General features: G+C 36.5%; 3 protein-coding genes across 3 annotated transcripts; all 3 read right to left on the minus strand.

The window, feature by feature from the left end:
- Positions 1-172: 172 nt before the first annotated feature.
- Positions 173-5,894, minus strand: LOC122406955 (insulin-like growth factor-binding protein-related protein 1). Its single transcript, XM_043412820.1, has 4 exons — positions 5,198-5,894; positions 4,428-4,626; positions 1,066-1,366; positions 173-937 (listed from the first exon to the last, which is right to left on the minus strand). Exons 1-4 carry the CDS (start codon positions 5,332-5,334, stop codon positions 768-770), a joined length of 807 nt encoding a protein of 268 aa, XP_043268755.1. The 5' UTR covers positions 5,335-5,894; the 3' UTR covers positions 173-767.
- A 762-nt stretch (positions 5,895-6,656) lies between these two features.
- Positions 6,657-9,929, minus strand: U2af38 (U2 small nuclear riboprotein auxiliary factor 38). The gene is made up of 5 exons (XM_043412821.1): positions 9,559-9,929; positions 9,380-9,467; positions 9,114-9,180; positions 7,768-8,056; positions 6,657-7,322 (listed from the first exon to the last, which is right to left on the minus strand). The coding sequence occupies exons 1-5, from the start codon at positions 9,600-9,602 to the stop codon at positions 7,052-7,054; spliced, it is 759 nt and encodes a 252-aa protein (XP_043268756.1). The 5' UTR covers positions 9,603-9,929; the 3' UTR covers positions 6,657-7,051.
- Positions 9,930-11,152: 1,223 nt separating this feature from the next.
- On the minus strand, positions 11,153-15,819 carry Letm1 (Leucine zipper and EF-hand containing transmembrane protein 1). The gene is made up of 7 exons (XM_043412811.1): positions 15,640-15,819; positions 14,542-15,005; positions 14,283-14,453; positions 13,869-14,183; positions 13,298-13,780; positions 12,767-13,207; positions 11,153-12,640 (listed from the first exon to the last, which is right to left on the minus strand). The coding sequence occupies exons 1-7, from the start codon at positions 15,695-15,697 to the stop codon at positions 12,230-12,232; spliced, it is 2,343 nt and encodes a 780-aa protein (XP_043268746.1). The 5' UTR covers positions 15,698-15,819; the 3' UTR covers positions 11,153-12,229.
- Positions 15,820-16,022: the final 203 nt, after the last annotated feature.

Raw genomic sequence — 16,022 nt, forward strand, 5'->3', positions numbered from 1 at the left:
CAGCAAAACGGAAAGAGTTTTTATCCCAGCGACTTGATTCAAATTCAATTGCATTTTGTAGGGAAAACGTATGTTCTCAGCATGAGCTAGCCGTTTCTTGATAACTTTTTTTGTTTTTCTTTTACAAACAATTTTCTACTGTGAAATCCATAAAAATTGTGATTTTTTTTTCTTCAAATGTTCGCCATTTTTGTTTCTAAACAATATTTTGAAAATCCCCTACATCATGCGATAGCTAAAACCATATATTTTAAGAATCTTTTTGGATTTTTGTCCCGAGATGTCGCATTTTTGAGATTGGCTGTCAACGCTGATTCAAGGGATGCCATTTTCAACACACCATTGTACAAAAAAATACTATGAAAAAAATTTTTTTTTTAATTTTTTCAGTGCTTCTGAGTACGTAAAAGATGTGTACAGAGTTTTATGTAAATCCATCCAACCAATTTTTATTCATAAAATGAACAAAAAAAACACCTAAAATTCCAACGTTTTCACTGTTCATATCCCTTAGCCCACAATTAGTGGATGCAAACAATCGCTGGAAAGCCTTTCCAACACGCGTATAATTTTTCTGTCGGGCTCTTTCTTCACCGTCGAAATCGTTGAACTACCTTATAACAATCAAGAATATAATTGAGCCAACGATTGAGCCTGAATGAACAAATTAGTATAAAAACGTAAATAGATCAAAAAATCTCGTCTCGTATTCGTAGCTGGATCAATCTCTGGATTAATGAAAGTTTATGGAACTTCATATGCTGCTGCTATCCGAGAGAAACGAATGCAGCTGTACTCGAATCGCCGATCGTATTATTGGTGATGCAATGATACGTTCCAACATGGTTCTCCGAGAATTTTGCCAATTGCAGCCAGGAAGTGCGCATCAGAGCTTCGGGGCCTTCGCTCGTTTGAACCGTCGCCTCGTGTTCCTTGTCTGGAAATAAGATTTCGACATTTTCGTTTGGAAAAAACGAAGTTTTAAAAGAATTTGCACACTATTAGAAGCCTTTCGAAACTTCATCCGTCCAATGACATTTGCTTATTTGAAGCTTCGATTATTACTTGGCAATTTTAAAACTCGGTGACCGTTCGACGAGTGAAATTCCCAGATAACATCCGGCAATGGAAAGCCCTTGGTCTCGCAGTGCAACACAACTCGTTGACCGGAATCTGTGACGACGTCCTCAAGAGGCGTTACGATCCAGGGTCGACTTACGCACGGCCCAAGGTGGCGAAGCTTGAGGGAGGAATTTCTCTGTCTCATGGCTTCTTCGTGAAGGGCACAGGGCGTCGCGTAAGTCTCGTTATCGTTGCCACAAGCAGAGCTTTGTTCCATGCAAACGCAGACCGCCTCGGGCTCGTCCTACAAAAATCCTCCGAAGTCAAAACCTCCCTCTGACCTTCATTTTCATTAAGGAGGGTGGACAGCGACGATACAATGTTGCCATGCTGAACCGTGTTAAATACATTAAAAATTTCAAGATTATAAGAATTTAATAAAATTTGGTGAACATATTCTTTAGTGCCAAATTTGAGAATACGAATTTTTTAAGATTTTTCCCCTGTGTACAGTTATCGAGTAATTCCGGGCATAAGAAATCTGCTTTAATGCGTAATTACTCGATAACTAAGCAGACGAAAATTTTGAAAAAAATTTTGTCTTCGCACTTGATGTTGAAGAAAATTTCAAAATCACCAAATTTGATCAATTTCTAATTATTTTGACTTTTGTACCCAACCTCCTTAATTATTCAATCGACCAATCTTGTTTGATATTTTCTAAAGAACAGATAATGAAACTGTTCCAATGTGGAGTCGTTTCTTTGTTATTCGGAATTTCCTGTCGAATTTTGTGTTCTTGCACAGAAATTTTGGCTTAATTCGAAAAAATGTATTGCATCGGGAAAATTCAATTGAAAATATCAAACGATTTTCTTCAGTGCAACTGTATTTCTCGTACGCCCGGGAACACGAAGGATTAAAAGTTCTCTCGGAGCGTGTAAAATAATGAGTTCTTTGTAAAGTGTTGCATACAAGATTTGTACACGTGGACTGATTGCATGATTGCGACGCGTTTAACAAGTCGTCGCGACCCACACTTACGGGGATAGAAATGAGAAGCGACCGAAGCCCGCGGGTCAGCGACACTTCGAAAGCACCGACGACCTACGGATGAACTCACGACATGTCGCAATTAACTATTTGCTGGAGGCAAGCTCGACGTAGCAGCCGACTCGAGTACATTATTATAGGAGTTTATTTGATGCAGAAGACATTTTAAAGGAGTTGGTTCAAAGTAGAAAAAATTTTATCGATCAGACGAGACTTTCTCGGTTTTATAATTGCGACAGAATTTCAGCTCATTTGAAGTTTAATGAAAAACATTTTCATTTCTTCTGCTCGTTCATTTTCAACATTTTTTTGAAATACTCAAACCTGAAGTGTGCCATCGATCTTAAAAATTCATTGAGATTCAAATGAATTTTTTGAATCTCAGTCCTTTTTCGACATTACAGATAACTCTAAGGAAGTTCACGCGAATCTAATGGAAATCCAAAATTCTAACTTTAACAGTTGAAATTTGGAAATATGCTAGAAATATACACCGTGCATCTATATATTCTCGAAATTGTATTACAAAATCTACCGTCAAAATGACGAGAAAACAATTAACGAAAATCACATTTTTTTAAGCCTTTTACATAAACTCTTATGGCAGCACACTTCCTGTGCAACGATTTGGATTTAACGAATCCTCCCAACTTTAAAGAGCCAACAACGAGAATGAGAAAACAGAATGTTTTTAGATATCAATGATGTCTTGAGAAAGCCTTGTTACCGGTGAAAATCGCTTGGGAATGGAAAAAGAAAAACACTTATCTGAGGGGGTGGGGTTCAATATGACGAATAACTCAATTGTAGAACGGTCGATATTTCGAAATTTTAAAAGTTGTGATATCAGTTTGGAGAAAAATAAGTAATTTGAAATTCTTATTCCCGATCGACTATTCAGCAGATTGCGTATTTAATTAAAAATTCCTTCTTTGAATTCGTATTTACCCGAAAATATATATTTCAATAGTTTTCATTTCGAATGCAATTTTAACAGACCATCCGAATGTCAAAAGCTCATATTTTCGAATTCAAAATGGAGAGTAATTGTTTTACAGACAGACCTGAATATAGAGTAGCAAAAAATCGAAAGTGAATTTTTCGAGCCTATGAAACTTAAATATGCAGAATAGCGATGGCTCAAAAAGGCGAAAGTCAAAATGACGATGTTTAAAATTGGAGATCACTGGTCTGAGTAAGTGAGTGAGTGAGACGCGTGTATTTGGAGCTCCACTGCATTTCTTTATTTTGATCGATCGACTTTCTAACGTTTCGCTATTTTGACTGTTCGACTTTTTGGTGTTTCAGTATTTCAACCTCAGTAATATTTGGTCTTTCGTTATTATATTTTCAATATTGTGAATTTTCACAGTATCGCTGACTGTAGTAATTTATGAATCGAAAGAGTGATAGTCGAATTTTCGAAAAATCGTCCTATGGGCGATTGTTACATTCTATTTTCGATGTAAACGTGCTTCGAACCTTGCAGTTTCTGCTTTATTTATTTTAGGCATTCAAAGCTCCAGTCGAATCTATTTGTCCCCATATTATCATTCGAATTTTATAAACTCGAGATTTTAGCTGTTCGAAATTTTAGTCATTCCAATATTTGATCCCCACCCTATCTGAGGTTAACGAGTATTAAGGAGGGTGGCTACATTCGTCAAAATGATAAGAAATGGATCAAATTTGGTGATAATGTTCTTCAACATCGAGTGCGAGAACACATTTTTTTTCAAAATTTTCTTCTGCTTAGTTATCGAGTAATTACGCATTAAAGCAGACTTCTTATGCCCGGAATTACTCGATAACTGTACAGAAGAAAAATCTTAAAAAATTTGTATTCTCAAATTTGGCACTAAAGAATATGTTCACCAAATTTTGCAACACATGGCAACACATGGCAACATTGTATATCGTCGCTATCCACCCTCCTTAACGAAACAAACGGTGAAAGGTTTGACAACACCACGAGCCAGCTGGTTTAAAATATAGACATGCATACGCATATAAATATAAAATGGCTGTTGTCACATTTAGCTTGACGATTTTACTACGAAAGTATTTTAACCGCTATCATTGTATTAAAAATTTATCAATCTCACTAAATAAGTTACACATAATTTGTTGAATAATTACGAGAATAAATTTCAATCGTTTCTTTGATCATCAAAAGAGCAAAAAAGTGCAGTTCCTTTTTTGAATGACAAGTAACGCACGATCTTCCTTAAAAATGATTCAATTGGCGTGTATTCCACAGACCACGCAAATTCTTCCATGAATTTTTAACGGCGGTGGGGGGGCATGATTACCTCGTCTTGCAAATCTGTCCGTAATTGGCAAAGATAATTCCGTGCGCAATAACCCTCGGAACGAGTTTTCAAGGGTAATCGCGCAATGCTCGAATTCCAGCACGCCTCCCCATCGAGTTTAGCACACAGACCACCTGGACAACACTCGCAGGAGTCCGGTACCGATCCCAGGAGACATTTGCTCGTGTTCTCCGGACACCTACGATGTCATATCCGCGAGTAAATATATGTGCTTACTTTTCATGTGTTTTCTGTTTCAAATTCATTATTTGATTCGAACTGTCATTTTGTGATGGAGAAATGATATAAAATTTCTTTGACAATATTAAATTCAAATTTGTTCAAAAGCAAATCTTTTGGAAGCATGAATCCATCGTTTATTCCGTGCAAGAATTGTTGAGATATTTAACGAAAAAAAAATGTGAAATTCTTTTTTTTTCAACTGAATTTATTCATCAATCGAATTGAATCAAATTTTCAATTAAGTTCAATTATAATTTGAATTCAAACGAAATCATAATTACCTGAAACTCGATCGTTTCTATTTTGAGCTCAAAGTTTTGTGTGGCAAAATAAAATTGTTAAAAAAAGTGTTACCAAGTCCTTGAAAAGTGAGAATTAATAGTAAAAGTGATCTGAATCGTCAAAAACCTTTATCAGAGCTTATCGTAAGTCGAAATAATTTCACTCAATTCGATCGCTACTATTTGATCCGATAAAAGGAAAGAAGTTAAATAATGGTGGACTATCTTATTGGGTGCTTCTTGTACCTGTATAGTCCACACGAGTCGCAACCTTCGATTCTCGTCACGTCTGTACCATTGGCCTTATCCTCTGAAGCAAATCCGATGATACCTCCATGCAAACAGAACATAAACGCAGCCAGATACACGCTCAGCAACGTCATTATACCGACTGACTGAACCGAGACGTTGAGATCACCGGTCCTTCACTTTGTCAATTGACTTAATAATTTCGTACTATATACAAGTGCCCTCTTACAACGGATACAGCAGAGAAGTATGAAAAGGGCTGGCACTTGGGTTCGTCGAACGAACTAATTTCCTTGACAAATTCCCACTGAAATATTTCGATCGATCTAGATCTTTTTGTTATTCCTAAGATTTTTTCAGATATTTCACAAACAAACGTCTATGCGTGTCGATCGGTTTATTCGTTATTAATTTTGTACGAAAATTACACCCGAATCGTTAAATTCAAACGGTAACTTGGAAGCAAATATCCATTTGAATTAGAAATTATATTGTTATGAGAAAAATCAATTCTCTCCAAATTTTCTATATTACCAACGATGGATAGCAGCCAAAAATACTGAGCAGCTCAACCGCAGAGCCAAGATTCCGTGATCGAATTTTTTAAAATGATTTTAGACCAAATTTAACGTACCGATTAAACGTGGTGTTAGTGGATTTGTATTTTTTTAGTATTTTCATTGGTGTTTTTCGAAAAATGATCTGTATTTTTTAACCGATTTTATTGCACCACATCTTGTTTTGTTCCTCAACTGATCCTCTACGAATTCACCAGGTAGATTTTTTTAAAAATTCATTCCTTCAGAAATTACTAATGCAAAAGTTTTTTCGCTTGATTTACAATAAACTGCAACAGTTTAATGATTGAATTAAAAAAATCCACATGGCGGATTCACAAATGAGACGTGGTGCAATAAAATTGGTCAAAAAGTGCAGATAAGTCTTTGAAAAATACCAGTGAAAATGTTTCATCGTGGAAATTTGCATTTATCAGTTGATGGTTCTGCAAAACTATCGTTTTTAATATTTTTACATGCTAATAAGATGTAATACAAGTCCATTAACAAGACTCGGTACGTTAAACTTGGTCTAAAAACGTTTTGAAAATTTAGCACTTATTTGACTAGCGTACAGTACAGGAGCTACCTTAATGTTAGCATCATTTGAGAGCAACGACAGAATATTGATAAACTTCATTCTACAATTTTTGCACTCGAAGTTTTTAAATGCTCAACAATCTCCTTAAAAACAGGCGATTATAGAGTGAAAAAAAAGTTCTCACTTTGGCAAATGGTACTCCTGAATTAAGCTTGAAACGTAATTTATTCGGAGGATATTTGGACGCTGCATATTCCGAGGTTCAAACGTACTTCGTTGAAGCACACGAACAGAATATAAACTTTCTTGTATTCCAACGATGGGAACGTTAACGAAGGTGAAATTGAAACTCATTGGAGTGATTAAAATTGGGTGATTTACTGTTGACCAGGAGACAGGTGGCTAGAAATACAAAATTTTTCATCTAATTTAGCCGAACGCTTCGGGCTTAAATAAAAATGGTTTTTGGTTCGATTATCGTTGTTGAAACTGCGATGAAAGAATTCTTGTAGTATGAAAATAATGCTATCGTGATTATTATCGCGTATTGTTCATGTTTCACGATGAAAAAATGTTCGATTACATGATCCGGATGATTTTACGCTTCAAATTTTATACGTGAAACGTCCAATGGATATTTTCATATCCACCAATGAAAACTCTTTTCGAGGATTCTGATAGCACGACAAAAAATCTATTCATTTTGCCGTCAATCATGGAAATGAAATCACGCTCGTGAATAATTCTTAAGTCTTAATATCTTCCGGATCTTCCGTCTCTTCCTTTGTCCTCCCGACCGCCACCGCCGCCACCGCCACCCTTACGGCGCTCCTTCGATCGAGATCTCCTTTCGCGCGATCGCGAACGCCGTTTCCGGTCACGACCACGCGATCGTGAACGCGAACGCGATCTTCCGCCACCGATGCTCTTGCCTCCTTTTTTACGACTATACAAATATCGACGGAGCTCACGTGATATCGGCTTCAAGTGCATAAAATTGCAGAAACCTGATCGGGTGCATTCGCTGTGGAAAAAGAAAAGCACGAATAAGATCATTATGATTTCATCAATAAATGCGAAATACGATTGAACATGAAATCACATTTCACACTGGCAAACAACGCTTAGATTAACATCATTCAATTGCTACGAAAAGTATTTCAGTTGTTTGTCTATTATTTGGCTACGTTCGCATATTCGTAAGTCAGAGTTGCAACAGAATTCAATCAATTCAATTGAATCAGAATTTGTTAAAACTGAATAAGGTATGTTGTTGCTGAAAAAACCTTTGAAAAACCAAAACCTCCGCAATAAATACTTTTCCTCATCTTTTCCCCAATTGTTGTTTTCATGATTGTAACAAACTTGGAAAAAAAAGGTTTAGTAAATTTTTCTGGAGAACGAGTAAATAAGCTTCCAACTGACATCATTTTCGGAATGTAATTCTTTTTTCTTTTATCTGAACTAACCCCATTTCGTATTGACGACAACAAGCTTCTCTGAAATCTGTGACCGGTGACAATTCCGCGTAAACTGGGCGACCACCGAACCAACGATTATTCAGATCGTTAACTGCTTTTTCCGCATCTTCTTCCCGTCTAAATTTAATGTAAACATTGCCGACAAGATGATCGCCGAGATTGTCGCATACGTTCATCTCCTCGATTTCACCATATTTATCCTCGCACTCAACGAATACATCCTCAAAGAAATTGTCGTAATGTTCCTGCATTTCTTCGTCAGACACGTTGGCCACCACTAGATTGAAAAATAAATATTTTTATTTATTGAAACAATGGTTCGAGAATTTCATTTTGAAAGGAATACAACATCGATTGTTATAATTTGTCATGAGCGAATCAAACTCAAATTTTTTAATTGCACGGAGACAATCGATCGAATGTATCAAAAAAAGCTGTCTCGTCAAAAAATTTAAGGATATTAAAAATTTCATAGACGTCAAAATAACTTTGGAACTTTTCTCAGCATGAGTGTTGACTTCAATTAATGAACTTCTCAATGACACTAAATTTTACCGCATCCAACGAAACGACCGAAATGAAACATTTGTAATTCTCCAATCTTTTTTCCTTCCTAATTTACAGTTCATAGTCTTTTAGCCTACATCATTGATTTATGAAATAAAAAAAATTGAAGATATTACACATGTTTTTTTTGTTCATCATGTTGGGCTCTGGTCCTGCAAACTTTGACGTCATACTTCTCAAACCGTCACTGGTGCAAATATGGTAAAAGTTCGTATTGTGAAAATACACCAAACAAAATTTAGCTATCCTGTTTCAAACTGTTGAAAGATTTACAAATTTTCTGGTCCATTTAGTGTTCAAATAAATGTTCAGTTGTCATAGCTTAAAACTGTATGCAAATTATGGCTCATGCTATCAAAAAAAACTCATTTACATCTGAATACAACCATCTGCATTATTACGACGCTGAAGTTCGCAACGTTGGAGTCCAACGAAATGAAGGAAAAAAACATTTGTAATTCACCAATTTTTTATTTCACTTAATATCGGTGCAGGTTGAAAAACTACAAATTGCAAATTCTACAGGAAACGAAATTGGAGAATTACTACAATTATTGGAGTTTTTTTTCATCATTTCGTTGAACTCCAACGTTGCAAACTTCAGTGTCATGCATTATTAGGAGCAATATGATTGCATAAGGAAGAATTCTTTGAAAAATGATAACTTTTATGACCATTGGAATAAAAGTAGGAATCTCAAAATATTTGAAATCTCTTTTGCAGTTGCATGTCATATTAGAATTAGAGAAATTTTCAACCAAACTTACAGTGGGAACCATCGGCACTTTTGGCAGAGTTCTGCGGATTGACGTAAAGATTTTGAAGCAGACATGTCTGAAAAGAAAAAACCGATGATTTTGAATGAAAAATTGATGAAATATGAAGAACAATCGAATCGTAAGAACAACAAATGAAAATACACTAGAGTTGAATTTCAATTGAAATTTCTTGCTCGTATAAACTAAGGAATACGAACGATAAAGCCTTTGAACGTTTCATGACAAGAGGTTAGTAAACATCAAACTTCAAATACCTGGCTGAAAGTCGGTTTATTGTGTATCCGCGAACAACGATCCCCGTGCCGACAAGCGCCGATTTTGAAGTAAAAAGAACAGTTAACTCTGTAACAAGGACGAAAAATGCCACGGAAAAGTTAATAAAAGAGAAAACTAAGAATCGTGTCTACAACTTCTATGTCTCGGCTGAACTTACTTGTCTTTTTCAGTACCGAATATAGAGGCAAGGTACTCTGCCATTTTGAGTCTCTTCTATGAAAGCTAACAGTCCAATTATTTACTTAACGAAGACTATTCGTATTTTATATGATTTTTGTAAGCCGACGCGACGAAATGTATGAAGACGACACCGAACATTCAAAATGTCGGTTTAGCAGCAGCACCATCGAAAATTCAGTCAAACTAGATCGCGATGAGAGTTCTACCGTTCAACCGTTCTACTCAAATATTGAGTGACTCACGCGACTGTCAGGGAGCGCTACTAGACGAGTACTTTGGGTACATATATATTCTACTTGGACGCTGACAACGTTAATAGCGTTAATAACGCTAATGCCCGTTTTCTCCAATGTTAATCTGAGTTTAAACTCGGTTCATTCTATCTCGAAACTATATGAAAAAAATTGAACTGAATTTGAACCGCGTCGGAGAAAACGGCCATAATAACGCTAATGCCCGTTTTCTCCGACGCGGTTCAAATTCAGTTCAATTTTTTTATATAGTTTCGAGATAGGATGAACCGAGTTTAAACTCAGATTAACGTTGGAGAAAACGGGCATTAAACGCGTTCGATTTGAAGTGCGTACGCGGTGACGCTGGTTGCGTTCACGTCATGTTCGACGTGGTGCGATTACAAAATGGCGGAACCAACAAGTGATTTGTTCTTTTTCAATTACTCGACGAAATAACACTGGATTCATCAAAAAGTAAAGACAGCGAAACAAGCAGTAGTAGTAGCGTAGTAGTACGATGATAACAGAGATAACAGAAGACGATTCTCTCTGTGGATGCGTTCAACCACTTGAACGTCGGGAGCGTTGAGAACACAATTCTAAACGCACCCATCTAAAATCTAAACGGTAGCGTTTTACAACGCTAAGTCGAACCCAAAATAGCGCTATTAACGCTGTCAGCCAAGTAGAATGTACCCTTTATCAAAATACTGATTCTGCAGAGAAAAAACAACAAATGCTTATCAGATAAGAAATAAACGTTAAATCTAATAATTAACCATTGACACGTACCAACCTCTGGAAATGCAGTGCTCGACGAAAGCGAAGTCGATCACTATATATTTTTGTAGTACAATCTCCATCGCGTGCACTATGACGTTGCTAAAAATGTGTAACAGATCTGTTTTTCAGGCACTTTTTTATTATAGTTCGAAGGTCATTCCGCAATGAATCATGCTCCCTTCTCGTCATAACGTAATTTATATATAAAGCCGAGCAAAAATTGAAAATCACGTATTGTCTATTCCCATAATAATAATGAAACAACGATTTGAATTATATAATTTCAACTAATCTCGAACTTGCGGTTTCCCATAATAATAATGAAACAACGATTTGAATTATATAATTTCAACTAATCTCGAACTTGCGGAACCAAATATTTTCAGCACTTCATTATTTTCGAATCTATAAATATGGATTATAAGGTTGAATAATCAATAGATCGTATTAGAAAAAGTGATGGGAGATGGGAGCTACGAGCATAGTTTTTACCATAAGACGAAGAATCGTTTTTTTGGTACGTTCTTTCACACACATGCACATACGAACCGAAGATTGAACCAAGAAAAATTTATTCCATTATACACGACATAGTTGAACAAACTTTCGAAAATTGGCATTGTTCCAGTAGTATAAGTTCGCTCGTGCCTAAAAATGATAAATGGCAAAATTATTACGTTTAAAACATAATTAAATCTTGTCTTTAAGAAAAAGAGCAAAATCACATGTTTGTTTGTTTGTTTTTTTCTTTTTTTGCAAATGTCACATGAAAAAAAGATTTTTGTTATAACATACCCACGCGCTTTAGTTTTCATTTTTTCCCTCTTTATACATCGGTATTTGATACATGGATTAAACAATTTATCTTATATTTTATATATATATGAAGCAAAATAATTATATGTATAATTGTACATGACGTCGCGCCTAAACACCTTCGCGAGGCCGTTATTTATCTTTTAAATAATAGTGCGTTCACGCCTCTCGTTTAATTGCTCACATACTGTAGTATTCACAAATCAAATATTTTGAGAGCCAGAAATGTTTGGCAATATTTCGTGAAGCTTCGTTTCATTGGAATGGTATTCCTTCTCCTTTCTTCTCGCCGCCAAGGTATCGAGCTAGATCGGATTTTCGGTTGAAATGAATATGAATTTCTTTTTATCGATTAATGTGACGTATGACCAGCACTTGCCAACAAATGTCATTATAACAAATAGCGAAGGCATTTTGCATTCGCAGATGTCAGTAAATGCATCACATCTCCGGAAGGATCGTTGTCCCAATGACTCAAAAATTGATAAAGGATTGTTGGACGAATTGGTGAATCCTTTTAAGTATATAAAAGATTTGATCGCGACATGACTGGACAATATCAATTGAAAATGCATAAAATTCATGTGATCGCTTCGAATCTCTCATTTTTCGCAAATTACGGTGCCTTAGTCATTGCTGAAAAATACCAAGAATTGGCTTTGAAAATTTTTAAAATAATATTTAAAAAAAAACACCCCTTTGAACGAATGACGTGTGTGATGAAGTTCTTTCAACGTTGTTCGAATGGGGATCGAAATATATCTTTATAAATAATTCGACTATGCCGTTGAATGTTGTTTAAGACTTGTGCGAAAATCATAGCTGCTTAGAACCTTCGGCCTTTTTTGATGGAGGTGGGACGGTCGGCGCTATTGGGGGAGTTCGCACAGTGTCGTTGCCTTTATCCGATTGCGTTGGAACATCTCGAGGATGTGTGACGGAAGACGTTGATGCGCTGGCAGTTTTTGTAGCTGCGTTCGTCTCTTCATCGAATTCTTCCTTATTGAGCTTGGACTCTTTTGTGACTGGTGTGGCAGGGACGGTCGATATTCCCGCTACTCTCACGCTCTGCTCTTCCTCGTCCTTCGCGTCTTTGCTCTCTTTCTGCAAAGCCTTCTGAATCTGATCTTCCACCTCTAGAACTTCTTCTTTTTCCATTAACTCAATCAGCTCGTTGACCTGCTTTTTACTGAGCTTCACATCTTCTTTGCCTATGAGCTCAACGACCTGGAGGAAATGTTGATTTCAGTTAAAAGGGGAAATGTTTTCATATTGAATTTTTCTGTTTTTACCTTTTAAATGGCAATAATTTCTAAAGAATAAATCATTCGTGGCGCATAAGCATCAACGTACCTTCAAAACATCCTCGATCTTTATTGCACCGTCCCTGTCATCGTCAATTTTCCTGAGCACTTCAGCCATACGTTTCAACCTAAATTCGTCAGGTACGCTGTGAATTTGCTTAATAGTAGCGATGAGCTCGTCTATTCGCACCAATTCTTCAACGGCCTTCGAATCCGGTTTCTCCTCAGGTGCAAGTGAGTCGATTTTCTGTTTGACTTGTTTTTCGGATTGTTCGAGCTCCGCAAGGACCGCGTCCATCTTGCCAATCATTTTATTGACCTTGGTATACAGTCTCTTGGCACCCTTGGAAACTTTGATGTCTTCGATGTCAGATTGTCCTATCGCTTCTTTTTTTATTTGATCGAGTTCTTGTATGTCCTCCTGATATTCGGCCATTTCTTCTTTCAGTTCCTTGAGTTCTTCCTTCTCAACGGACAGTTTCTTTTTCTCCTGGATATATCAATGAATAATAATGTCAATGATTCGAAAACTGTAAACAAGAAATGAATATTTTCCAATGTTTTTAAAAAAAAATTTTACCTTGCCGATTGAGTCGAGGGCTTGCTCAAGGACTTTCACATCTGTTGTTGTGATTTCGTCTTTCTTGTCGTCGCTCATGAGTATCGTTGGATGCGGCACAGTTTCTCCTTCCTCTTTTTGTTCCTGTCTCTCCTCTTCAATTCTGCGCTCTTCGAGCTTGATGATCTCGATGTTGGTTCTGTGGTCAACCTTGCCCTCTTTCTCACCGATCGCTCCCTTCGTATGCGCAAGAATATCGTCGGGCAACGCCGAAATAGTTGCCTTGAGTTTATCCGACATCGGCATCGTATCGGGAACCATTAAAGCTCGCGACAGAAGCAACAGGGACGGTGGTACTTTTTTGTTGATACTCAAATCTAACCACAATGCGAGCTGATCCCTCAAACGATTTTCTGGCATTCCGTAAGCGCGCATACCGCGAGCTCGGCACGCCTGTTGGAGCTCCGCTCTTGTAAGAGTGTCAACTCCTTCTTTATCGATCAACTGTAGTCGCAAAACAACAAAAAATTCATTTACGTTATCAGACATTTAAGCATAAACTGTGCGTACTTGAAAGCAACAAAATACGAACCCTATCATCGGCGGCGAGGCTTCTGAGTCTCATTCGTAGCAAAAATCGCAAAAAATTCGTAGTACCCAAAGTCTGGACATCAAGTACGCGACATAGAGCAACGAGTTGTGCTCTCGACAATGAATCCAGAGTTATTTCGTCCTCAAAGAGTTTACTGAACTTCATTATTTCTTCGTTAGAAGCGACTTGTCCAGACGATCGTAGTTTGTGGAAAAATTCGGAGAATTCTTTCGCTTTTGTAGAGCGGTGATCGGACGACTGTACCGCCATATCGTCGAGGGTTTTTTGAAGAAACTTAGCCATTTCGATTTTAACCTAAAACAGTGAGAAAAAAAAATGGAAAAGAAAATGAATTACATATCTGCAAAATACAAAGAAATTCTGTTCTCGAATATCTGTCAGCGATTGGATTACCTTCAATGCTTGTTTCAGCTTGTCTTCCTTATCGTTGGCAGTCTGAAAAGTTGATGGCAACATACCTGGGAAAAACTTTATCGCCACTGGTAATAAAAATTCCATAAACGGAACGATAATAAAAACTGAAAACGGAATAAGTCTGAAAACATCTCCGGTTGTTTTGACAAGCTGAAAGAATGACCAATATAATAATTTATAAGCTGATCAAGGTGTTTTGTCTGGTTAATTTAAAAATTCTGCTTTTATTCGTATTTACCAGTCGGTGCTCTCTTCTACTGAGTTCCTTTCCTTTCATTACTCGCCAAACCAATTTTGAACATACTTTAATGTCCAACCCAAGCAGACGGAATCCATGATAATAGTGTAATAATTCTGCTTTCACTTTTTGTATCAAAGTACGCTTCTCAACAACGGCTTTCTCTTGAACTTGTGCAGTCACATCTTTGAGTATGACTTTTTTCTCCTCTTTGATTCGTTCTTTTTCTTCTTTAATACTTTTGACAGTTTCTTCAACTTTGGAAGATGCTTCTTGACCTCTCCATATTGGATCAAAGTGAAATTTTCTCACAGGCAAATATAAAACATTTGTCGGATAAGCTCTACATTGGGTGTAATCTTCGGAATTTGACGATACTTGCAACTCTAGTTTTCTTTTGTAATGAGGAATTAGAGTACCCAACTGCCTGCTGTTGATATAATATAATCTGTGGCCATAATATCCTAAAAACATATGCAAAATTGAAATAAACCCAATAAATAAATGCTTTTCTATATGATCGTCATTTGGAATTATTTGCAGAATTTTGAATCTAGATTATTCTCTCATGATTTTTTTTCACTATTCGTTTGGCATGTGCACAAACAAAAGTTGAGTTTTAAAAATTCAGATGTTTCAATAGACAATATCATTGTATCATAAGTACAACGGAACAAAGGTGTTTCAAATCAGTTTATAAATTTACTTAATTTTGGTAAATCTGTCAATGAAATTCATGAGATTTTCAAATAGTATGCACGACACGATGACACAAACGGACATAACCTGAAAGTGTTATTCCAGAGGATCGAATAATGTGACATTAAATATCTTGCTACATATTACACAAATTTTCGTAAATTCCTTTGCCCTCGTGCACATGAATGGTTTATCGTAAAATTGAACACATTATATCGTTTTTGAGTTTTGCAACGTTACATAAACATACGATGTAGTGCAATATAGTAATTGAACGTATGAAAAATTCACCGTATCATCGTTTTTTTTTGTATGTTCTAATCAACTGTTTAAACGCATTTAACCGAATGTCATTTAACCGAATTATTATAACGAATTAGTAGGAACAATAATACATACGTCTCACGATACCGCCGTTTGCGGCAACAATAGCCTTGCTGTACATTACAGAATTCATCCTAATAAATGATTTGTTTCGATTTTTCAGCGTGTTTTCGTAGTCGAGTTTCTTTACAAACAGTATTACCGGATCCGGATAACACAGCCATCACACAAATCTTCCTATTACTATGAAGTTTTGCGCGAGCTGCGAAGTCTGCGAACAGCTGTAGGTGGGTTGTTAACGCAAACCAATGTTACCACCTTGAAAATCTTTACAAATTCTTTCTCATCATCTTTAATGCTTGTTTAATATTACGGTAAATCAAAATGATCCAAAGGGGATAACAAGTATCTGCATCATCTGCATACGTTTGCTCAGAAGAAACGGACGTATTTACAAA

The sequence above is a fragment of the Venturia canescens genome, chromosome 2 (genome assembly GCF_019457755.1).
Source record: "Venturia canescens isolate UGA chromosome 2, ASM1945775v1, whole genome shotgun sequence".
In the NCBI taxonomy this organism is placed as follows: domain Eukaryota; kingdom Metazoa; phylum Arthropoda; class Insecta; order Hymenoptera; family Ichneumonidae; genus Venturia; species Venturia canescens.